This window comes from Lepisma saccharinum, chromosome 4, assembly GCF_977018435.1.
Source record: "Lepisma saccharinum chromosome 4, izLepSacc3.1, whole genome shotgun sequence".
In the NCBI taxonomy this organism is placed as follows: Eukaryota; Metazoa; Arthropoda; class Insecta; order Zygentoma; family Lepismatidae; genus Lepisma; species Lepisma saccharinum.
In genome coordinates this window covers 68067892-68092846 of record NC_139232.1, presented here as the reverse complement: position 1 = coordinate 68092846, position 24955 = coordinate 68067892, and the positions used below count along the sequence as shown (strand labels likewise).

Genomic DNA, 24955 nt, shown 5'->3' with positions numbered 1-24955 from the left:
GCATTGTTTTTGAGTGTCCCTTCATGCATTTCATCATATCATCACTCATCCACATCTTTGCAATTAGCCAAAAGTGGTAGAAAAGCTAAGTAAAATAAACCAAATCAATCAATCAATCTTTTAAAAATTGCTACTAAAGAAAGTACAGGGTGACCAAGGCCGTAGGCAGGAAAAATTTTCGGGGGGGGGCGGGGGGTTCATTCATAATTGTTCCCATGGGCGTCGCTAGAAATTTGAATAATATAAATAATAAGAATAATTATACAATAATAATTAAAATTTCATAATAATAAAACAATTTTATTCGAAAATAATAATAATAATTATTATTATTATTATTATTATGAGTGAATATCCAGCATAAAGGTTTATTTTTTTTTTACGTTTCATACAGTGTGTACTGAAGTGCCCAATTATTATACTTTGTTATTAAATTTTAAGATACCTTCAAGAAAAAGCTCTAAAATTTAAATGGAAATTTTAGTCATAAAGTTTTTGTTGTTTGACCTTAAAACTTAATTTTTGGAATTTTGAAAAGTGTGGAACCATTTATTCTCTTTAAAAAACTTAGCCTGGTGTATGGATTGTAACCTCAATCGTGAAAGTAATGTGCTACGAAACTGAAGATCGTAGGTTTGAACTCCTATGAAGGGGGATTTTTGATTTTATCGGACAGGGAATTTAAACGTTTGAAATGGAATATTGGGACAATCATAAGGGAATATTTAGTCTATATTCCTTGTGACGCAGGAACAACGCTGGAAAAAGGACAGCAGAAGTGAAAATTGAGGGGTCGAGGGTAGGCTGCGATTCCGAGAATAAATCCTGTTTCACTCAACTTTCAGAATTCCAAATGTATGAAAATTCTAACTCGCTCGTTTCAACATTGTATCCTTGTATTTTTGTAATGCTTCAAAAAAAAAATAATTGAAAAAGAGTTCCATTAATCCAACATGTCAGATGTTTCGGGGGGGGAGGGTTGAACCCTAGAAACCCCCCTCTAAATACGGCCATGAGGGTGACCATAAATTATTCACCCATAACAGATCAAAATATCTTTACAGTAAAAAGTTTCTCAGAAAGAACAGACATGGAATTACATCCATTGACTCAAAGAATCTTTAGTGAACATAATTCTCATTATTAAGAAAACACTATATGGGCACCCTGCGTAGCTTTCAGAATATCAAGTCTATTGATGAATTCACTCCATGTGCAACAGCCTCCTCGATCCTGTACTTTAATTCCACCAAGTCTGTAACTTTACAGCAGGACTCTATGAAATGGTTGTTTCATATGCAGATCCTTCTTGTATTCTTTCCTAAAACGCTGAACAGTTAGAGGAAATTTTGTTTCTCACAACCACAACACACACATTGCCTTTTTCAGCACCATCACCACTGTTTTACTGTTTTGCCGCAATGCATGATGGTACCAAGTTTGTCAAGTACATGGAACAAATTTTTTGATATGTTCTTCATGTTAATACTAACAACCTCCACTCCACTTGCATAAAGTTTTTTTATGGACAACATTTATGGGGTTGGACATGCTGTACTGTGTGTCTACATACATATTTATAAATAAACAAAATATGGAAAGAAATAAATCTTTATTAAACTTGTAACAACTGGTGGCAGACTGTCCAGCAATCTCAACAACATGTCAATGCTCAAACAGCATAAGTCATCTCAAGACTATAAATACAGTACATCTAAAAGTTTTTGTTAGCTAGCCATTTACATTTGTACATAACATAACATCAACGAAGGACAGAATATGAACCTTTCTTATACAAATCTGGAAAAAAGAACCTTCTCTCTGACAAGTCTTAATTTTTAAACTTCACAAATTCAACTTTTTAACTTAAAATATAAACATGGCACCCAAAACAAACACAACTCATGGAAATAACTGGATTTATTTACATTCAAGACTCAAACACTGTTAGAATTCAATTATTTTAATAATTACGTGATACTTGAAAAAAAAAATATTTTGATTGCCTATTGATTAAGGTGGACCACAATCCCCACTTTCAAAGTGTTGTTTATGCTTGGCAAATGATAACTTACAATTATGGAACAATTATTATTTTACACAACTGAATTGTATTTACATGAAGAGTATCTCAAGACTAGTTTCACCATACTTTAAAATAAAACCCAAACATTTGTCTCCATCGCCGAGATGAGCCAAACAAAAGTAGCAGAAAAGCTACATATAACAAAACAAATACAAATCTCACACAGCCAAATACAATTGAATTCAGTAAATATTACACTGAGTGTCCCTTCATGCATTTCATCATATCATCACTCATCCACATCTTTGCAATTAGCCAAAAGTGGTAGAAAAGCTAAGTAAAATAAACCAAATCAATCAATCAATCTTTTAAAAATTGCTACTAAAGAAAGTACAGGGTGACCAAGGCCGTAGGCAGGAAAAATTTTCGGGGGGGGGGGTTCATTCATAATTGTTCCCATGGGCGTCGCTAGAAATTTGAATAATATAAATAATAAGAATAATTATACAATAATAATTAAAATTTCATAATAATAAAACAATTTTATTCGATAATAATAATAATAATAATTATTATTATTATTATTATGAGTGAATATCCAGCATAAAGGTTTATTTTTTTTTTACGTTTCATACAGTGTGTACTGAAGTGCCCAATTATTATACTTTGTTATTAAATTTTAAGATACCTTCAAGAAAAAGCTCTAAAATTTAAATGGAAATTTTAGTCATAAAGTTTTTGTTGTTTGACCTTAAAACTTAATTTTTGGAATTTTGAAAAGTGTGGAACCATTTATTCTCTTTAAAAAACTTAGCCTGGTGTATGGATTGTAACCTCAATCGTGAAAGTAATGTGCTACGAAACTGAAGATCGTAGGTTTGAACTCCTATGAAGGGGGATTTTTGATTTTATCGGACAAGGAATTTAAACGTTTGAAATGGAATATTGGGACAATCATAAGGGAATATTTAGTCTATATTCCTTGTGACGCAGGAACAACGCTGGAAAAAGGACAGCAGAAGTGAAAATTGAGGGGTCGAGGGTAGGCTGCGATTCCGAGAATAAATCCTGTTTCACTCAACTTTCAGAATTCCAAATGTATGAAAATTCTAACTCGCTCGTTTCAACATTGTATCCTTGTATTTTTGTAATGCTTCAAAAAAAAAATAATTGAAAAAGAGTTCCATTAATCCAACATGTCAGATGTTTCGGGGGGGGGTTGAACCCTAGAAACCCCCCTCTAAATACGGCCATGAGGGTGACCATAAATTATTCACCCATAACAGATCAAAATATCTTTACAGTAAAAAGTTTCTCAGAAAGAACAGACATGGAATTACATCCATTGACTCAAAGAATCTTTAGTGAACATAATTCTCATTATTAAGAAAACACTATATGGGCACCCTGCGTAGCTTTCAGAATATCAAGTCTATTGATGAATTCACTCCATGTGCAACAGCCTCCTCGATCCTGTACTTTAATTCCACCAAGTCTGTAACTTTACAGCAGGACTCTATGAAATGGTTGTTTCATATGCAGATCCTTCTTGTATTCTTTCCTAAAACGCTGAACAGTTAGAGGAAATTTTGTTTCTCACAACCACAACACACACATTGCCTTTTTCAGCACCATCACCACTGTTTTACTGTTTTGCCGCAATGCATGATGGTACCAAGTTTGTCAAGTACATGGAACAAATTTTTTGATATGTTCTTCATGTTAATACTAACAACCTCCACTCCACTTGCATAAAGTTTTTTTATGGACAACATTTATGGGGTTGGACATGCTGTACTGTGTGTCTACATACATATTTATAAATAAACAAAATATGGAAAGAAATAAATCTTTATTAAACTTGTAACAACTGGTGGCAGACTGTCCAGCAATCTCAACAACATGTCAATGCTCAAACAGCATAAGTCATCTCAAGACTATAAATACAGTACATCTAAAAGTTTTTGTTAGCTAGCCATTTACATTTGTACATAACATAACATCAACGAAGGACAGAATATGAACCTTTCTTATACAAATCTGGAAAAAAGAACCTTCTCTCTGACAAGTCTTAATTTTTAAACTTCACAAATTCAACTTTTTAACTTAAAATATAAACATGGCACCCAAAACAAACACAACTCATGGAAATAACTGGATTTATTTACATTCAAGACTCAAACACTGTTAGAATTCAATTATTTTAATAATTACGTGATACTTGAAAAAAAAATTATTTTGATTGCCTATTGATTAAGGTGGACCACAATCCCCACTTTCAAAGTGTTGTTTATGCTTGGCAAATGATAACTTACAATTATGGAACAATTATTATTTTACACAACTGAATTGTATTTACATGAAGAGTATCTCAAGACTAGTTTCACCATACTTTAAAATAAAACCCAAACATTTGTCTCCATCGCCGAGATGAGCCAAACAAAAGTAGCAGAAAAGCTACATATAACAAAACAAATACAAATCTCACACAGCCAAATACAATTGAATTCAGTAAATATTACACTGGTCATTTTAGACTAATATTGTAGAAGTGAATTTGCATAAGAATTTTACATCTTTCTTGAATATGAATTTCAACAATTGTTATTTATCTCCAAATTTCTACCTCAAATATTTAGTTAAGAATAGTCTAGTCTTGAGAAATCTAATCTCAATACTGTAAACTGGAGCTCAATTGAAATAAATTGCATAGTCAACATGGCTCGGAGAGATGTTCAACTTCCAGTCTTAAAATTACTTAGGTTAGAGTCCAGGATAATTTGTCTGCTCAACCTCTTTCAGAGGGAAGTGACTGATATAACATTAAACTAATACTGAGAATGTACACACACATTCACCAGTATATTATTGAGAGGAAACACTAACTTTTTCCATAAAGTTATTGATAATAGGAGCAACTCTCTCTGGGTTATTTAAGTGAACATGATGTGTCCCTTCTACTTCATGAAACTCAAATATTCTTGCAGATTTCTTTATGACATGTAAAGTCTCATAATAGAGGTCTGCTCTCTCCCATGGAAAGCCAGGATTACCCTTAATATTCAACACTGGGCAGGTTATTCTAGATGCTATTTTCATATACAAATCATGAGAAAGCATTGTTGAAAATGGCAATTTCAACACTAGATCACGTGAAAAGTAATACTTTCCCTCTTGATCAGGAGATTTCACCATACCCCTCTTCAGCAGTATCTTGCAAGATTCCTTTGTTGGAGACTTAAAGCTTCCTTCATACAAGAGATCAACAATCTCATCGTAAGTATACGAAGGTGGATTCTTGCCAACTTTTTTCAACATATTCAAAAATGTTTCAATATTTGAAGCAGCCCTTTTACTGACCGATGAGGTAACCGAAGGTGGTTTTACTGCATCAATGCCAATCCAGAAGTGTACTTCATCCGGGTACATCCCTGCATATATAAATCCAAAATTACTACCCATGGAATGGCCGAGAATAGACACTTTGTCCCACTTAAAATAGTCAACAATTCTCCGCACTAAATCCATTCCTGCTCTGTCATAACTGTACCCAAGTGGATAATGTGAAGAAATGCCATGTCCTGGACAATCAATTGCGAGCAATCCTCTTGAAGGTGAAAGTAATGGCACTAGGGTATCAAATGTACCACAATTATCTTGCCATCCGTGAATCCCTAAAATTGGTTGTACATCTGTTGGTCCCCACCACTTGGCTACAAAATAGCGGAACAATTCGTTAAAATATTCTACTAGCAAAATTATAGCATCAAAATAAATTATACTAGTATGTAATTGTACACACCGATTGGTAAATCATTTAATGATTTTGAATTTAAATGAATTATTGTCAAACAAAAAGTATATATTATTTTGGTATAAGTTCTCAACAATACGATTAATGAATCCAGATAAAAATATACACACTGATTTGTGACAGAGGGTAAAAGAAATATGTGGAAGATGAGACATGACAGAAGTGAACATAGATGAGATTATCTAAAAAGTAGTGTGTGAATTAGAATTAAGTCCTTTGTATTGAAGGATACACAGAAATCTACTCTCTTTTTGTAATAGATAAATCAAAATTATTATTGTTGGTGGTTGTTGTGACAATATGTAGAGATAAACATTAAGATAATTAATCAAATGTATCACTCATTTCCTATTTCAAGCTACTTATGATTATTTACTGCTCAACTGCTAACTAATGAATTTTAATTTTTCATCCATTGTTGAATTTTGAAAAACATCAGTCTAGAAGTCTTGTGGTTATATAACGAAGTCTTTAAACAACTAATATTTAAATTCATTCAATTTTTACTTTAATTTTATACTTCTTAATAATAAATTGGATATAATACACACTTTGAATTTTGAATGTAATATCAATCATTTTTGTTAATGAGGGAGGGAGGAGGGGTTATCCATTGATAAATCGTAAATAGTAGAAATAATAACAATGATTATCATCATCTCCAATAATAACTCTTATAAACTAATAAATATAAATCGATTTTATTCCAAAGCTACTCGGTCCACAGGATGAGTGAATACTCAGCACAACTATTTTACACTTAGTGTACTGTTATTACTTACTTTTACATAAAGGTTTAAAAGGTGAAGGGGAATTTTAGCCCTAAACTTATATTGTATGACTATCCACATAAAACTCTAAATTTTGAAAACCATGGAACCAGCTTTCTTTGGTAGAATACAAAAAACATGACCTGGTGTGTCTATTTTACACTCAATTTTTCGAGCTACTGCAGTCTTTTACTTCAGTTATTCTGAGTTAACTACGTAAACTTTATTTATGTCATTAACAATAAAAATAATAATCTTTCTGCTTCTTTTTAACTTGAAATGAACAATGCTAATTTCTGGAGGGGGGAGGGTTGATGGTCCGATTCAACCCCCCTTCCTGATGCCCATGATGTCAATGACTGTACTTATGACAATTGAATACACAAACATAAAAAACAAGTTTACATATTTGGTCTAGGAATTAATTTGTGCGCCTGGACAATAGATGGCGTAACGAGCGTATCGTCCCACAGTTATCCCACGTGTTTCCACACATGCGTTGAAAACTCCTGTCAGCGCGCATCGTTCATAGTATAGGGCAGTTGATTGACGCGTCAACAACAGCATTTTGTAGTCAACTGAACATGGCGCAGTTCGTGCCAGAAAAAGTGTTTTTGCGAGTTGTTCTGCTTCATTACTTTAACATGCAGAAAAGTGCTACCGAAAGTCATCGTATTTTGGTGGAAGTGTATGGTGACCATGCACTAGCTGAGCGAACGTGTCAGAAGTGGTTTGCATGGTTTAGAAGTGGTGATTTCGGCCTGGAAGACCAAGAGCGACCTGGACAGCCAAAAAAATTTGAAGACGAAGAATTGAGAGCATTGCTCGATCAGGATTCATGTCAAACGCAGGAAGAACTTGCAGAAGCATTAGGCGTTGATCAAACAACAGTTTCCAAACGCCTCAAAGCCATGGGAATGATTCAAAAGATGTCACATTGGGTTCCACATGAATTGAAAGACAGAGACGTTGAAAGACGAAAAACCATTTGCGAATTGCTGCTTCAAAGACAGAAAAGAAAGGGGTTTTAGCATCGCATTGTTACTGGCGATGAGAAGTGGATCCATTACGAGAACCCGAAACGAAAAAAGGCCTGGGTGAAGACAGGTGAACCAGGTCCATCACAACCGAAACGAGATATTCACTGTGCAAAGGTTATGCTGTGCATATGGTGGGATATGGAAGGTGTGGTGTACTATGAGCTGCTGCAACTGGGTGAAACTATTAAAGAACGTTATCAACGACAATTAATGTGTTTGAAGCAAGCTCTGGCCAGGAAACGACCAGAATGGGAGAACAGACATGATAAACTTATTTTTCAACATGATAACGCTCACCCACATGTCGCAAAACCGGTCAAAACCTATTTAGAAAATGTCGGATGGGAAGTTTTACCCCACCCGCCGTATTCACCAGACATTGCTCCTTCGGACTACTACTTGTTCGATTGCATGAATAACGATTTGATTGAACAGCGGTTCACTTCTTCAGAAGATATCGAAAAATGGGTCTCTGACTGGATCGCTTCAAAGGATGAGGACTTCTTTCGCCACGGAATCCATAACTTGCCTAACAGATGGGCGAAAGTGGTGGCTCGCGATGGACAATATTTCTCTTAAGGTATTTATGTATTTTGTGTTTGAACTACAGCTTCAATGTGTGCGTAACAACCACATGAATTAATTCCTAGACCAAATACAACAAACATTTGTTTTACAAACGTGACCAACATTGTTTTTTGGAGGGTATAAAATCATATCTTGGAGGGGGGAAAGTTTATCCCATTTGCCAGGATACTTGGGTCTATTGTGGGGAGATTTCTGGCACTGGCCTTCTTACTTTGCACAGTATCAATCCTTTCTTTCTGCAGTATCATTTTTTATTTGAGGTTTCATTAGTTTAATTGTCCGATCCATAGGGCAATGAACTGGCAGATGGAAGGCCAGGTTCGATTCCCTGGATCACATGATCTGAGGAGGTAATTTTTCGAATGGTGTCCATGCACCAAACCTCTAATTAATGGGTAATTGTGCAGATAAAGCTGACAGATTGTGGTGTTGATCACATCATCTCCTGTAGCTGAGATCAAGAATGTGTGAAGCCCTACCTCCAATTTGCTTATGTACGCAACGGATTTCAGAGTGGTTACCGTATTTGCCGGCGTATAAGATGCAGCCCCTTTTTTTGGACACATTTTTGAGGAAAAGCTTTATCACTTAATATTATAATTAATGTATAATATTTCAAATATAAAGTAATATGAAAGTCTACTTTCAAAGAATAACTTACCTAATCTAACTAGGAAAGAATACATTTTAATCTCCAGGACACACAGCAAGGAAATTATCTAACTTAGAACAGAGAAAACTTCCAGAAATAGAGGTAATCAAAAACTGAGTACCGGCATATAAGATGCACCCAGTTTTTCAGACCTTTTTTTAAGGGAAAAAAGTGCATCTTATATGTCAGCATCTCCTACATTCAATTGAAAACACTAACCCTTAGAGTGTCATATTATGTCATGTTTTTATATTGACCGCCGAATGTTAGATACTGAAGTAAGACCATTAATATTGTACGCAATAGACAAGCACTGAAAAAGATGTCGATATACGAGGGGTGTCCCATAAGTAGCAAGCCTAACCTAGAAGGGAACACGATGGGACCACAATAGCAACCTATTTTTCTACGTAGTCTTCCTGCAGGTCCCACACTTTTGCCAAAGATTCTGCAGTGCTTTTATCCCAGTCTCATAAAAGCTTTCCTCAAGGCTTGCAAAATAGTCAACCCCCAGCACTGATGACGTCAACATGACACTGATAATGCACACCATCGAAAGATTTTTTTCAGTTAGGGAAGAGATGAAAGTCTGATGGAGCAAGATCGGGTGAATAAGGGGGATGTTCCAACAATTCGAACCCACAATCACTGATAGTTGACATCGCAACAAGCGATGTGTGAACACGTGCATTGTCCTGATGCAGAATCACCCCTTTAGAGAGCTTTCCCCGTCGCTTAGTCTTCAAAACACCCCGTAATTGCCTCACCATGGAAGCATAATGCTCTCCTGTCATGGGGTTTCCCTTTCGGAGATGATCGACCAACAAAACACCCTTAGAGTCCCAGAAGACTATCGTCATCACTTCCCAGCAGAGGGGCTGGACTTTGCCTTCTTTGGGGTGGGGGAGCCAGGGTGTTTCCACTGTTTTGGCTCCGGTACATACTGATGAGCCCAAGTTTCGTCAACAGTTCCAAGTTGTTCAACAAATCCCTCTGGATTGGCCTGGAACAGCTCAAGATTTCGTTCTGAGATCATGCATCTCGTCAACTTTTGTTCACTTGTCAGAAGTTTTGGAACCCAAGGCAAAGAAACATTTTTCATCCCCAACTGGTCATCCACAATGCGCTCCACTGTTGATTTGAACATCTTCAGTTCCTCTGCAATATATCGAATAGTCACACGTCTTGTGAACTTTCTCTACATTTTCTTGTGTCACCATCTGCCTAGACAAAGGCCATCTTCCGCACTCACTCTCCCCCGCTTAAATTCGGCTACCCATCTCTTCACTGTGGCAGAGAATGGAGCATCCTCTCCTAATGTTGTCACCATATTCTCATGGATTTCCTTGGGTCTCAACCTCTCTTCTCTTACAACAGATAATTGATCACTGCTCGTATCTTTTCTCTCTTAATTTTTCTGACGTTACGAACTTAGCACACTTCTAGCTCCTGCAAAGACGAATAGGATGGTTCGAACTGGACACCGCTTTGCATATACACTTACAAAGAATTGCTATTTCCAATCCCCAAATTATTCTCAGATTGAACTATGGGAACCCTATCAGGCTCACTACTTATTGGATACTCCTCGTACATACTTTTCTGTACTGGCGGCACCCTCTCTGAAGATGAGCGGCCATTTTTTTCCTCTCGTCAGCATTGTTGGTATGAATGTTTTCTTCTTTTGTTTCTTCAAGTGGTCTGTTTGTGCTTTTCGATAATTGCCAATAACTTAATGTGAGTTATGTTTTTTCTTGTTCTTTTTTGCAGTTGATAAATGGTTTATTTTCCGCCTACTTGTTCTTCCTCACAATGGAGCAAAAATTTCAGCTGCTTTCAATTTCATTTTAGTCAGTGATTTATGTTAATCAGTAGTGGCGATTAGGATAGCAGTTTTTGCTATCTTTGCTCCCGCACTATGCTAAACCTTATCTACCAAGGGAAAGTAAACTGTCCATGCCCCCCCCCCCAGTTTTGAAAGGTTGCATGTGTGTCTATGTTTTTCTTATTTTCAACATCGCACTCCCTAAATTTCTTTCCGCACCCCTAGATGTTTAATTCTGGTGCCGCCACTGATGTCTATCGAAAACAAAGAAATTATTGTAGTCATGAACAAACCCATGTGAAATTGACTTCATCTGGGTCTAAAAACTCTTAAAAAGGCATCCAAGTCCACCCACAAACTGTACAGAAGTGAATAATAGACACTTGATGAGGAGAATTCATGAAGTCTGTCTCAGACAGCTTAAGACTTTGGCAAGATAAGGAAATGTTTTGCCCAATGATAGCATGGTACTCTACATGCATTTCTAATCCTGCTGTACAACTTTTGAACGTCATTACTAGAGCCCGGAAGTTCAGGCATTTATTTTCGTTAAAATAGGCAGGCAAAAAGGCATTTATAATGTGGAAAATAGGCACTAAAAATGAAAAAAAAGACAAAATAAACCGAAAAAAGGCACATTTGGAAGAGCATTTCAATTTTCTCCATTTTGATTGCACATAACTACAAGGTGTTTTTTAAAGTTCTCAACATTCATTGATAGTCGTCTGTCAGAGAGAATGTTTTTCATAATAGAAAATGATCTTTCTACTTCGACAGAAGTTACTGGAGCATACATAAAACAAGCTAATGTAGCTGGACTCATTTTGGTAACAGCATTTTCACCTTTTAGAATATCACAAATTGTTTCAAGTCCTCATTTGCACTCACTACCCGTTTGCACTTTTCCGCAACAGCTGACCCCTTTTCTCCTGGCACTTCCATCATATGCTGCATAGATTCCTCGTAGATTTTCATGGATGCTATAATTGTAATTGTCTCTGGCAATGCACCATAATGTGCAAAAATAAACTTGAATAGCACAGGAGTTTTTCCACTTCAAGAATTGAAGCCCCTTCATTTTCTGGAAGAGCATCTATCATATCACTGATTTTTTCAAGGTTGTTAGCATAATATATAGCTGCTGATATCCAGGTTCCCCATCTGGTCAAGACTGGCTGCGGAGGTAAACTAAGCTCAGACGCAACTTCCTTAAATTTTCGGGTTCGAGAGGGATATTTCAGAAATATTTTCTTTGTGTTCGAAATCAACCTGTCCACTTCAGCAGTCAATCATGCACAAGGAAATGTTAACCGAAAGGCAATATCCTAACTGAGCATGAAATACATTTTTCTCACACTTTTCTCCTTCAGCAATGTTGAAACATTCATGAGTTCAATATTACTTAAATAAGGCGAAAATTATTCACATAATAAACGGAAGAAAAATAAATGCCAGCAACGTTTTTTGGGAGACAAGTAATTTATATACACATTTTTATAACAAAAGTGGTCAAATTTCATTGAAAAAGGCAAAAAAAAAGGCATTATAATTAAAAATAGGCAGCGGGGTCCGAAATAGGCAAAATGAAAAGGCTTCTAAAACATTCGAAACAACATAAGAAACGTATATCCGGAAAATTTTTATCAATATATGCAGTAGATAAAAAGAGGCATTTTGCCAAACTTCCGGGTTCTAGTCATTACATAATCAGTTTGGTTATGGCGCTGCTCGATCATGACCCATGCAGTGGCTGGAACTATGCCACTCGTCAGGAAAATCGGATGTACATAATCTCCTCAACAAGCAGGGACGTCGTTGGGGGGGGGAGGGGGGCACATGGTGGGCACTGGCCCCAGCAAACGTCCACGTGGCCCCAGGATACTGTTCTGTATTTGATGGAAATTTTACTTTGATGACAAATATTGCAAAATAATTCTTCAGTAAATTTTGCTTGCAGTTTGAAACACTTCAATTTTCAGTAGCACGAACCCCAGCAACGCATTTCTTTCTTATTTCCCTGTTTCTTGCTTGTTGAACACAAACAGATGTATTGGGAGGGGATGCAGTTAATGGTTTTGTGGTCTGCCCCGGTCAGGGAAGTCTGAGACCTATTGAAAATGCACTTTTCTCCCTGCTGCACACCAGATCCAGGATCCCCCCAAAACCTGCACTTTCACTTCATCTGCCACCTGCACTGGCTCCATGGGTGCCGAAAGGACGACACAAACAGGAAGATTTAGCTACGGGTGGCTAGAACTTTCTGCGTTAATTATTTCATGGTTCAGAAAAGATATCCCCATGCGTTTCAAATTCCAAGAACGGAATTCTATTGCTTGTCCCTTTTTCGGCGCGGGAATGATTGACATAGCGGTTCTTCTCACATGCACTCAACCCTCCTGCTAATGACCTGCCCTGTAAGGAAAGAAAGGCCACTTTCTGAAAATTTGGAGAAACATAGAAGCGGTCGGTTCATCTGTTGATTTGGTGGATAGTTGATTTCTGTCAGTTTGAAGTAGGATTTGTTGTCCGAGCGGTGGTAAACTTCTGTAAACGCGAGAAGATAGCATCACGAAGTGTTTGTTATCTCGTTTTCCTACATGGTGAGTAAAATGTTGAATGATAAGCTGCCAGATTGTCTTCCTCTGGAAACAATGAATCAGGATCGACTGATCGACCAAATATCCAACATATTGGCATTCTAAAAAAAGAGTGACTACCACACAAGATCCTGGGTTCGACTCCCAGGGTGGTTGATCTCATGTATAATGAAGAATAAACAACATTTCAATTAACGAAGGAAACTAGGTATGTAGCAATTGTTTTTACAGCCATCGGCATGCTCAATAAGTATTATGTTACAAAATTTGTATATATTTCTGACTTTCTGTGTTATTTCTTCATTTAGCCTCCACCTGCAAATGCGGAAGCTGCTGCTGCTTAGGTGGCAAGGTTGGCTAGACATACAAATATAATTAATCCCTAGTCATACAGCGAATAATACTTATAATATAATAATAAGTTATGGAGAAGCAAATAACTTATCAAGCATTTTGTGTTTCTATTTGTTGTGCAGTGGTTAACAAGGTGCATTACGATGCCAGGGGTCCTGGGTTCGAATCCCAGAATGGGCGTGTGTGTTCTTTATGATGGTCCTCTCATCAATTTCACATCACTTATTTTCATCTTCATCTTCACGATTAGCCAAAAAGTGTCAGAAAAGCGAAGTAAAATAAACCAAATCAATCATTTATATATTTCTATATTACGCCACTTTTCTACCTCTTGGGTTAAATGCGACAATGAGGATGAATGATGAGTCGAAGGAATGGCGATGGGAGAGACATGATACAACCATACCTGTCCAATGTCCGAACCTTGGACCTCTGGTTTCATAGCATGTTATACTCAGTGGAATTCTTAGGAAGAAAAACTATAAAAGCAGGGTGAAAAGAAGCAAAGTTGTACGATGCATAAAAAGCCATGTTTAGTTCTACTAAAACCTTCCAATTATAGAGTTCGTGTTTTAAGTCCACTGTATGCACAGTAAAGCTAATCGGGGATCCGAACCACTATGTGCCTCCACCAGGTATCAAACCCGGGACCCCTTGATTGCAAGGCGGTGACGCTACCACTGCGTCATTGAGGAGGCCGAGAAAAACTTACAATTAGTCAGTAAAATTAATATTGAAGGACAAGGCCTGGAAAGAGTTCTTTCATTCGGTTGTGCGTGGTCATCACATCGAGTCCCATAGTTTTGAGAGCAGAATTTGCTTCCATATTGCTCTCAAGTACTTCCCAAATTGTCCTCACGATGTTGGAACAGCACAGAAACTTTGGAACTAATACAAGCAGGCACATACCCAGGGAAGGGGCTCGGGGGCTGCAGTCCTTTCCCGAAATCCTACAAGTATCTGATTTTAATAATGTGTAGTAGTAATTAAATTTACTTCATTAACAGGATTGAACATCTTGTATATGGTAAGTTGCAATATACCAAGAAATTCATCTTCAGCGCATTTACTGCTCCCCCCAACCTTTTTGTCTTTAGATGGCGGCTGCCAATAAGGGATAAGCCCCTTCCAAAATCAAATTCTGGCTACCGGCCTGATTGATTAATTGAACTGGTGTTTTAAGTCCACTTTATGCACAGTAAGGCTAATCGGGACTGGACCTACAGTTTAAAGTGAGATCCGAACAACTATGTGCCTCCATCAGGAATCGAACCCGGGCAGGTTGTTGAACCTGCCGAACCAAAGACGAGAGCGTAATTATTTGAGCATGTGGGAAATTTGTTTTATCCAGTGCCATCATATATTCAGTTTTCCACACACAAATAAGATTAATTTTAAGAAATTAGACGTGTGCATATAATTTCTTATCCTCATCATTTCCCAAGTGAACAATCAGATGACATAGAAGACTCGGGCCTGCCCTTGAACTAAGAGATACCGGATTTGAATAATGGCTGTGTATTTCGCGAGAGTATATCCGTAGACTGTTGGGGGCTACAGAAGAAAATGATGTTCCTTTCCAATTTATTGATTGATTGAGTTGGTTATTGGTTATAAGTCCACTTTATACACAGTAAGGCTAATCGGGACTGGTTCTACAGTGTAAAGTGGGATCCGAACCACTAGGAGCACCCACCGGGTATTGATTACAAGGCGACGATGCTACCATGCACCACCAAGGAGGCCTTTGGTCCTTTTCTTTCCAAGACTAATATACACATACATATATAATGTATGTATACAGCATAGGCCTATATGGTGTATAAATAGTTTGTTAATTTATAATAGTTTGATAGAAAAAATCTTATGTTTGGGGCCCCCCAAACTGATCAACCTAGCTACATCCCTGTCAACAAGCTCATACACTTATTTTATTTAAAATATTTCACAGTTACAAGTAATCAAATACTCTTCTCACAGAAGATGTTGGAAATGTTGTCCTTGTACTGCCACACATTTTATAAATCTTTTGAGAAAGTTTCTTTACAAATAGCCTCCTCACACTTCTGCACAAGTTTGTTTTTAGATAAGAATAATACACAAAAATTATTTGCTCTAAAGTGTACTTATGTTGTGGCATTGTAACAACACTAATAACATGCCTCACCGTAGAAAATCTACAAAAAAGAATATTAATTCTTCCTCAACATGAGACATCCAGCTGTATGAAAGCAAATACTAACATTCACAGCAAACTGAGAGGTGCTGTCACCTTCCAAAACCATGGACCTGTTCTCGATAACATGTTGCTGATCAGAGTTAGTTCTATTGCAGTGTATTTACTGAAGAGAAGCTTGTCGAAACCGCAGCTTGAAAGCTACCAAATGCGCTACATAAAATAGTTGAGGAGACAAGTGCATCTGGTTTTGCTGGCAAGCAGCATGCTTCCAACTGCTACATGGGCCACGTTCTATCAGCACGATAACCACCTTGTTCTCTGTTCAAATAAAATTCTTCTTCTTCAGTTAAAAAAAAAATATGATGATAGTTTCATTGGGAAGAACAAGTAATATGTTAGTACATACTTTGCAGCTTTACCAGAATAAAGTTCAGCATTACAAAACTAAAAATTTGCATACCTGCTATGTGGCCCCAAGGGACAGGAATTTTGACTTCTCTAACTTCTCTGTTATCTTGTATCTCAGGTTGACTAACTGACATATGGCGTAAGGCTGCGACAGGGCTTCCAGCATAAGGAGTCCAGCCCTTACACATTCTCTGCAATAGTGATGCTCCCCTCATGTTTAATCTGCGGCAATACAGTAAATTTATTTATGAATAGTTTTCTTTAAGTTAAATTTAGAGCTAACAATCTAACTTAGTTGCTGTTAAAATGCAGTGCACATGCTGAAATAAATTATTACATAAGATTTTCACTCACTGTTAGTATACGTACAATGATCATTTAAAAGCTAATTTATGACTTTCCTCTATTCCATTATAATCAATAATAAATAGAGATGGTAAAAAATGATGAAGAGAGACACAGGCTGACTCTAACCTGGAATCTATAATGGTGATACACAAGTTATTAATTTCAGCATCCATATATATATTACATGAATGTATGTGTGTGTGTGTGTGTGCGTGTGTAAATGAAAACAAAGAGAAAAAGCCAGAAAGGCAGATGAATAAAATGGAAGGAAACAGTCGACACCTTACAAAATTAAAATGTCTGTTTTATCTCCGGGCCTCATGTTCACTGGAGAAACAAGATGGCATCATACATATACATCAGTAGAAATTTTCAGCGAAAATTTCAGGCTCGATCAGGACTCGAACCCAGGTCTTTGGTATACCGCGCCATTGCTCTAACCACTGAACTACAGTTTCTCGCTATCGCTCTTTTAACACGCAGGCAAAACAGCGATAGTGAGAAAACTGGCAAGGCCAGGCCAGTTCGGTATGCCAGAGACCCAGGTTCGAGTCCTGGTGGAGCCTGCATTTTTCGCTGAAAATTTCTACGTAGTACATGTTCTATGATTGCCTAATCTACAAGTTACTTTTTAAAAGGTAACTAGTCACAGTTACAGTTACTCATTTTAGTAACTCAGTTACAGTTACCTTCTCCTGGAATTTCTTTTGCAAACAAATTACAAAAATCGATCATTGTGATAATAATTTGTGAAGACTTACATATGTTTTACTTATCGTACTCATACATAATATAAGTTTACATATATTTATATTTATTGTATTTAAGGAATTTCCATTGGGGAGGAATTCTAGAAACTGTAGGAGAAAAAACATGATTCTATACCATTTAACATACCGATTTCTCTCATCCGCTCACTTATATGCGTGTGTATCTGTGTCTTTGTGTCTGCTAGAGGAATGCAGGGGTGCGTTCCGAAAGTCTTAACGAAACGAACGCATTCAACGAAAATAACTGGGCTCGTGAATCTGGTGAAACCAGTTATTTTACTGACTTATGGGACACTCGAGGCGAAAGCACAGACGCAGCACCTTGTTTAAAGAAAGTTTCCACATGACATCAGCGGAAGGAATGTCATTATGGCATAAATAAACTCTACTGTGGACACTCATTTTAATCACATTCTAAGAACGGTCAAGCCATACTCATCTTGTGCACGTTGCTTCATATCGGTCTCTGTTAAAATTATAATACATTTTCCGAACTAGTGTAGTTTAAATCCATCAGCACGCACTTTGTCTGCATGGAGCAGACAATTCTCACGGAACAAACTAGCCTCCTGGCTCGTGCATTTGGTGAATCTAGTTCTTGCACGAAACACACGGAATGCTACTTTTGGAACAGCATAATGAAACTTACAAAATGCACGGAAGCACTTATGGGACAGCCAGTTACCATAACTTGTTTAACGCGTTAAACTTGTGCAACTTTCAGAATGGGCCCTACAAAATCTGTCGATGAAAAAAAATAAACTTAATACTCAAGGGAGTACAGTGAGTCAATGGTCCCCATTTTGGGATATCCTCCCAAACTTAAAATTAAATAAATTCATGTTCTTTGTTGACAATTAATTCTCCGACGGACAATAGCCTTTGGCACCTATACCTTCGTACATCATCACGCGTCGTAATTGTGTTTTGTTCATGTTCGTCGGATATCCAGTGTTTCGAACTGTCTGCGTTTGCTACGAAAGTTAGAAACATGATGTGTCGTGGATGCATGGTGAAATTCGTACTGGGTGTGGAAGATCCAGTGGATTTTTTAATTTAATTGAACACGGGATCGTGAAGAAAGGAATGTCAAAAATGTGGCAGTGAATGTAAGCTACTTGTTAGAAGGAATAGGCTGTGGGAATATGCCTAATATGATGTGTCGTGGATGAGTGGGGAAATTCAGGTAAGTTTTCGGTAACCTGGAAACGGATTTCTTCAAATTTAAAAGTTTGGGGCTCATTTGGGGGCAGGTGACTCCGACCAATTTCTAACATGCCTTTAACAGGGACTCTATAGAGAAAGCTGGGTAGCCCGAGTGGAGCGGAGGTGGGGCAGTGGTAGGTCAATGGACATTTCCACTCAATTTCTTTTACAACAATTTTAAAAACTATACCCTGGGAAAATGACCCCTGCAAGTTTTCGCGTTTCTCTGCGTCCAGTTTAAGGCAGAAACGAGACTTCCAAAGTTGCGAGGCTAGCGTTGCGCTGAAAACACGCCGCCGCCATGTTACTACGTCACTCCTTAGGGACAGCTCCTTTGTCGTCTGCTTCGAGCATCTAGTTCCGGATGGGTAGCCCACGGTGAGCGAATACGTGCAGCAGTTTTACAAATCTGTACCGATTTAAATAATGGAAGAAGGAGCGATAGGAGAAAGGAAAGCTATGCTTTGTAATGATCATTCTTCTATGAAATATCCATGCTGCTCACGTGCAAGATAAATGAAAGGGTTCAGCTGCGTGTGTGTTCTCAGGCCATGTGAAAAATATTTCTTATAAAATTGGTTGCTGACCAGATACTCAAAACTATTTTTAAACTTATATTTATTGATATTTGCCGTAACCTATATAGTGCAAAATAGGAATTTTTACATTCTTCACTTTATTTATAAAGCTTATTTAACTTTCTTTTCCATAAAGCAATTTCAGTTTGTGTTCCATTTCCGTTGCTCAAATTATGATCAAATATTTTTGTGCAGATAAGAGAAAATACACTGAGAAGATTACATTAGTTGCACAGTACATATCTATACTTAGTTTATGTATAATTATTACAAGGAAATAATATGTATAACCATGGGCTTATTTAAGTAGGATTCAACGGGTCCAACCCCCCTCTTTTTTTAGTTCACTAAAATTACCAGTTTCCTTGTTCTATCCGCTTGTTCATAAAAAATTCCTTCTGATTTATTTCATTCTCTTAAATTAGAGACGTATAGGACGGGATACGGATGGAAGAAAATTTCGTAATTCCACACACCAGATGGGACTGCAGACCAATATCTGCAATTTCCTGATAATTTCGGAATTTCTGCGATAAGAAACTGCATTGAGACTGTCAAATCAGTTATTTTTTCCCCCTCGAATCATATTAAAGAAATTTGGTTCTTAAAAACGTAGTGACACAAGATGAACAGAAAAGTATCAATACTTCGTGACTACAAACACACAACTTTGCCGGGTCCAACATCCCCTCCCCCCATGCTCCCCAACAAGCTTCCGGCCAGCAGTGTCCTGAATTTTCACTTACGACCATGTGTATAACAATATCCCATACTGCAATGGTACGATATAATTATTTTGAATTTTGTACTGCGAAAAAAGCCGCCTCATCTTGTTACCCCGAACGCATTAATTGGTTGGTTCACAACTTCACCACTAAGGATCCTATCGAGACGAGACATGGCAGCCTTGGTCTCGTTCTCGTTGAGAGTTGTAAATGTCTGTCTCGTGTTTATTTGTAAATGTCTCATTGACAGTTACGTCTCAATTTATAAACATCCGTCTTGGTTTGGGAGGGCAATTCTCGTTCTCCTCTCAAGTCTAGAAAAATATAGAATTAACAACGTATGCAAAGGCTTATCATTATAAATACAACAAAAAACCTTTCTTAATATTTTTTTATTATTATTATTATTTTTTTTTTTGACTCCTCGTTTCGACGGTACAACCCTCGAAAACTAAATATTATCCTGCTTATATATGCAAACCAAACTGCAGATTCAGAATTACCAGGAATGAACTGGCGTTGTAATTATTATACACAAAATTCATGATTTATCTGAGGAAGTCGCATGTTCCAGGTTTGACTCTCGACCTGGGCATGACTGTTCCCTTGCGAGTGACATTTCATTGAACTGGAAATTGTTACATGGGAGGATGTTTGATCCAGACTTTGGGGACAGCTAGGGGGATGCTTCTATTGTTAATGTTAGTGTTGCTCACGAGACGAGGCATGTTCCGTCTCGTCTCATAAAAGGAGATGGGACAAGTGAGTGTTTTCGAAATGAGATGGGACAGAAGAAAAAGTTCGTCTCTTATCATGGCAGGTTGGGTGATACTTTGATACTTAGATTGTGCAGTTGGTGGTAGTGTGTGTGTGTGGGGGGGGGGGGGTGTACTCCTGCACCCCGACTTCGAATACAGCTTGTAGTTATTCATCTTCATTGAAGCGATTAGCCAAAAGTGGGAAGAAATGTGATGTTAGAGATGATACATAATAAATTAACCATGCGTTCTCATCGTTGCGGTTAAACAAAGTGAACGAAAAAGCGACGTAAAAGTAGGCTAAATACAAAAATTTGCAATATATATATTAACTGAAGAAAACTGTCATTTACTGCAGGAAATTTAAAAACTCACCGTACCTTTTTATACCGTATCACCTCTTATATTGCAGAAATTTGCATGTAAAGCAGTGTGTTCTAAAAGTATTATCTTAAAATTTGTGAAGAAAATATTATGACGAAAATAATTGTAATTCCAGAAAAGGCATTCCTATAACATTAAGTTCTTGCCAATCAGAACTAACCTATGTATTCGCAATGAACAAGGCTGTTCACGTGTTCAGCCATTGACTGTTACAAGGTTTGCTTTGTCACCCTAAAGGGAAAACCCTCTACCGAGTGGCTGAATTATAGTAAATACTAATACAGTATACTGATAGGGCATAATTCATCTCCAAATGGAGCACAGATTTTTGCACTGGAAATTGTAAGATACTTGATTTACACAGTAACAAGTGAATTTTCTGTCGCTTCCGCGGCTCATGCTAAGTTGAGGGGACGAGCAGAAGCCCCGCCTGCACGCATTTCTAAGTGATGACGTCAGAGGACCTCCTGTCTGTGGCGAGGACGTTTTCAAATCCGTGACGTAGGAGGTGAATTTCAGCGGTGTTTGAAGGCGTGTTTCTCGAGAACCGAAACAAATATCGCCGAGATATTTTGCACATCTCATGTTTGTGTCATTATCTGTAAAATGAATGGATTTAAAACGTTTTTCATCTCAAAGTGGAAATGTCCATTACTCCAGGGGTGGAGCCTGACATCGGTGGGAAATTTGGACTCAAAAATTTAAAACGAAAATAATTTTTGTTTAAATTTCCCACCGATTCCGGCACAGATAGCCCCAAACACCATTCACGGATAGCGCCACGAAACATTACAATTTTCTTCGTAAAACAATGTGAAAAAGTTATTAAAAAAATGGATCAGATGAGCTTTGGGTACTAGTTAGATATATTGCGAAAACACATTTAACTCGTTTATTTTCAAATTAATTTCATTTGTACTTACCTCATATGCATAGCGGAACATTTTTCAACTTGGGATTACTTTTTTTCAATGAAAAAAGTGTTATCTTTAACAATATAAGTATTTATTGGTCGTTGCTAATTGGCGGCCAAATCTTGACTCACATTGTCTATCGTCAGCTGATATGCAGTGTTACCAAACTTATGAACCAATAAATGCCTCACAAACTATTCACAAAAGGTTTTCAAGCGAAAATTGATCCACAAACAATTCCTGGAAGGTTAGGTTAGGCAAACATAGAAAATTGAATTGGAAAAATAAAACCGGTCACACGTCATCTTGTAAAACTACCGCGTGGTTGCTGCACTAACACTTATTAACTGAAAAATGATGGTTTTTAATCCACAAACCATTCACGGTAGGTTAGGTTAGGTTCGGCAAACAGAAAATTACATTGAAAAAAAAAACCCCGCTCACACGTCATCTTGTAAAACTACTGTGTGGTTGCTACACTGACAGGGGGGTTACATAATCAAACGCACGGAACATTTGATTCACGTAGTCGACGGTAATGGTGGCACGAGCTATTGTGCAACGGAGATACTTGAAGTCAAAAATGACATTATTTACCGGCCGAATAAGTTGCAGGAATGGAAAAAACACTATTCCCAGCTTCCAAAAGTCCACTGGAACTCAATTCCGTATGTACTTAAGGTTGAAACACTGCATAACGAATGAAAATCGACAAAACACAAGCACGACGCACGATTATGTAGGAAGGTGTATGTGCCATATTGTGTCTCAGGTAAGCGAAAAGACTACGAGAAAGAAGTACTCATACTGTCAAAAATTGCAATTACTTTGATCAAAAAAATGTCAATACACCTTAAGGAATGTTCCGCGAAGCACATAGGTAAGTACGAATTTCAAAAATTGACGAAACGAAGAAGTTATAGGTGTCCGAAGGATAGTAATTTTTTACCAAAAATACCTACTTTCGTGTTACTGATTTTGTATTTTTTTCCATGTTCGAAAACCCCAGGAACCATGCACGGCAAGGTTAGGTTAGGTTCTGTTAGGTTAGGCAAACATAGTTAAATTTGTTTTTCAAAATTCCAAGACCTTCCTAAAGTATAAATAACATCATTTTGGTAAGTACTTTCTCCTGTAAAATTGAAGAAATAAGTTTTGGGAAAACGAAAATTTTACCAAATAAACTTGTTGACGCTTACTTAAATTCCATTTTAGTTTAAATTCACACGGGCAATCGGCCTCCATGGCTAGCACATCGCGCTACGACGCCAGGGATTCCAGGTTCGAATCCCGGACTGGACATTGATGTTTACATTTCATCATGTCATCACTCATTCTCATCTTCGCCAATTAGCCAAAGTGGCACAAAATCGAAGTAAAATAAAGCAAATCAGTCAAACACAGGGCAATCTGTACTGAACATATTCTACAGTGATAAATATCAGTTATTTGTGGTTTCCCCATCTTGAAATAAATTTTATATTACGTAAAATAATATAATCTCTCGATTAAATTGAGGTACCATCGGTCACAGGCCACCAAATTTACACGGTTGCTTCCATACGTAAGGGAACCACTCTGAAACAATACTTTGAAAAAATATTCTAAAAACAATGACTTACGAACCGAGATATACCTATCACACATTTCAAACTGACACCAGCAAAATGCTGAGTAATTTGTAATTTGCGCACATACTTGCAAATCACGGTTACGTACATCGGTTCATCACAACTTTGGCTATCTTCAACTTGTCTCTCTCCCCACTCTCTACTCTACGTACTTCTCCTTGCTTGTTTCTTTCTGACTCTGGAGGGCGGAGTTTCAGATATCGCGCACCAACGAATCGAATGTTTAGTTTCGCGTCTTATGCAAAATACCCCTGTTTCGGTTTCACTCAGGGGGTGCTCGTTCGGCGGCGCAGATCGTATACGCAGTTTTCCTTGGATGCATGACGTCATCATCGAAACACTCGGCACGGAAAAGGCTGGTTCCTTATGCAAAAATTGAGATATTTGACAACGAATATCTTCTAAAATATAGTAGCAGGGGAAGAGTTACAACTTTTACACTTTTCATCCTTTCTAATCAATTTATCACAAAGTTGATTCAAATGTGTAAAATGGTTTTCAAGAAATCGTGTTACGAAGGAACCCCTATTTTGTTCTCTCCAGGCTTCCAATGTAAGGGAGTTTTAACTAAAGCGCGTTGGATTCCTTTTTTCTCTATGTTTTGAGATAAGATTATTTTGTTCTTGTCAACTGAAATCATGCCTAAATGCTATGGAAAGCTGTGAAAACTATTATCAGAAAACTAACGGAATACATCTAAAATATCACAGCTTGACTTATATAAAAAATGCGGTATTGCCCATTTTTGTGAAAAAGGCATTGTGCGAGATCTAAAAGCAGAACTTTTTAATATTGTATATAAATGTAAGGATGTAATAAACGTGATTGCTTCCCAGGCACGTATCCAAGGGGGGCTTAGGGGGCTCGAGTCCCCCAAAACTTTTCGGTTTACACTAGATAAAATGATTTTTTTTGTTTCTTGTGGTGTCAAATAAAATAATGTGACGTTAATTTAAGAAGATAAATAATTATCGAGGCAAGACGGAGAATATTCCATAACCCTGCTATTGGTAACAGCTGGTATTCAAGGTGGGAATCAGGGGGCTCAAACCCCCCTTTAGAAAATTTTCAGTTTACGCTAGATTAAATTAGGTTTTTGGCTTCTTGAATAATACGTATGGTGATAATTTGAGAGATAATTATCTAGGCAAGACGGAAAATGTTCTATAAGCCTGTTATTGTTAATAGCGCGTATCCAAGGTAAAGATCAGGTGGTTTGAGCCCCCCCACCCCGCTCCACAAGGAAATTTTTCAGTTTACACTGATAAAATTAGGTTCTTGACTTCTTGAATAATGTGACGATAATTTAAGAAGATAAATAATTATCGAGGCAAGACGGAGAATGTTCTATAACCCTGTTATTGTTTATAGCGCGTATCCAAGGTGGG

The 24955-nt window shown here is 37.4% G+C and overlaps 1 protein-coding gene across 5 annotated transcripts; it reads right to left on the bottom strand.

The window, feature by feature from the left end:
* Window positions 1-3861: 3861 nt before the first annotated feature.
* Window positions 3862-23697, bottom strand: LOC145986548 (putative serine hydrolase). 5 transcript variants are annotated; one of them, XM_083120678.1, is made up of 3 exons: window positions 23635-23697; window positions 16306-16475; window positions 3862-5739 (listed from the first exon to the last, which is right to left on the bottom strand). In XM_083120678.1, the coding sequence occupies exons 1-3, from the start codon at window positions 23655-23657 to the stop codon at window positions 4892-4894; spliced, it is 1041 nt and encodes a 346-aa protein (XP_082976804.1). In that variant the 5' UTR covers window positions 23658-23697; the 3' UTR covers window positions 3862-4891. The 5 variants fall into 5 exon arrangements, with proteins under 5 accessions (XP_082976804.1, XP_082976808.1, XP_082976803.1 ...); XM_083120682.1 differs by having other exon boundaries at window positions 23656-23697; XM_083120677.1 differs by having other exon boundaries at window positions 23563-23695.
* Window positions 23698-24955: the final 1258 nt, after the last annotated feature.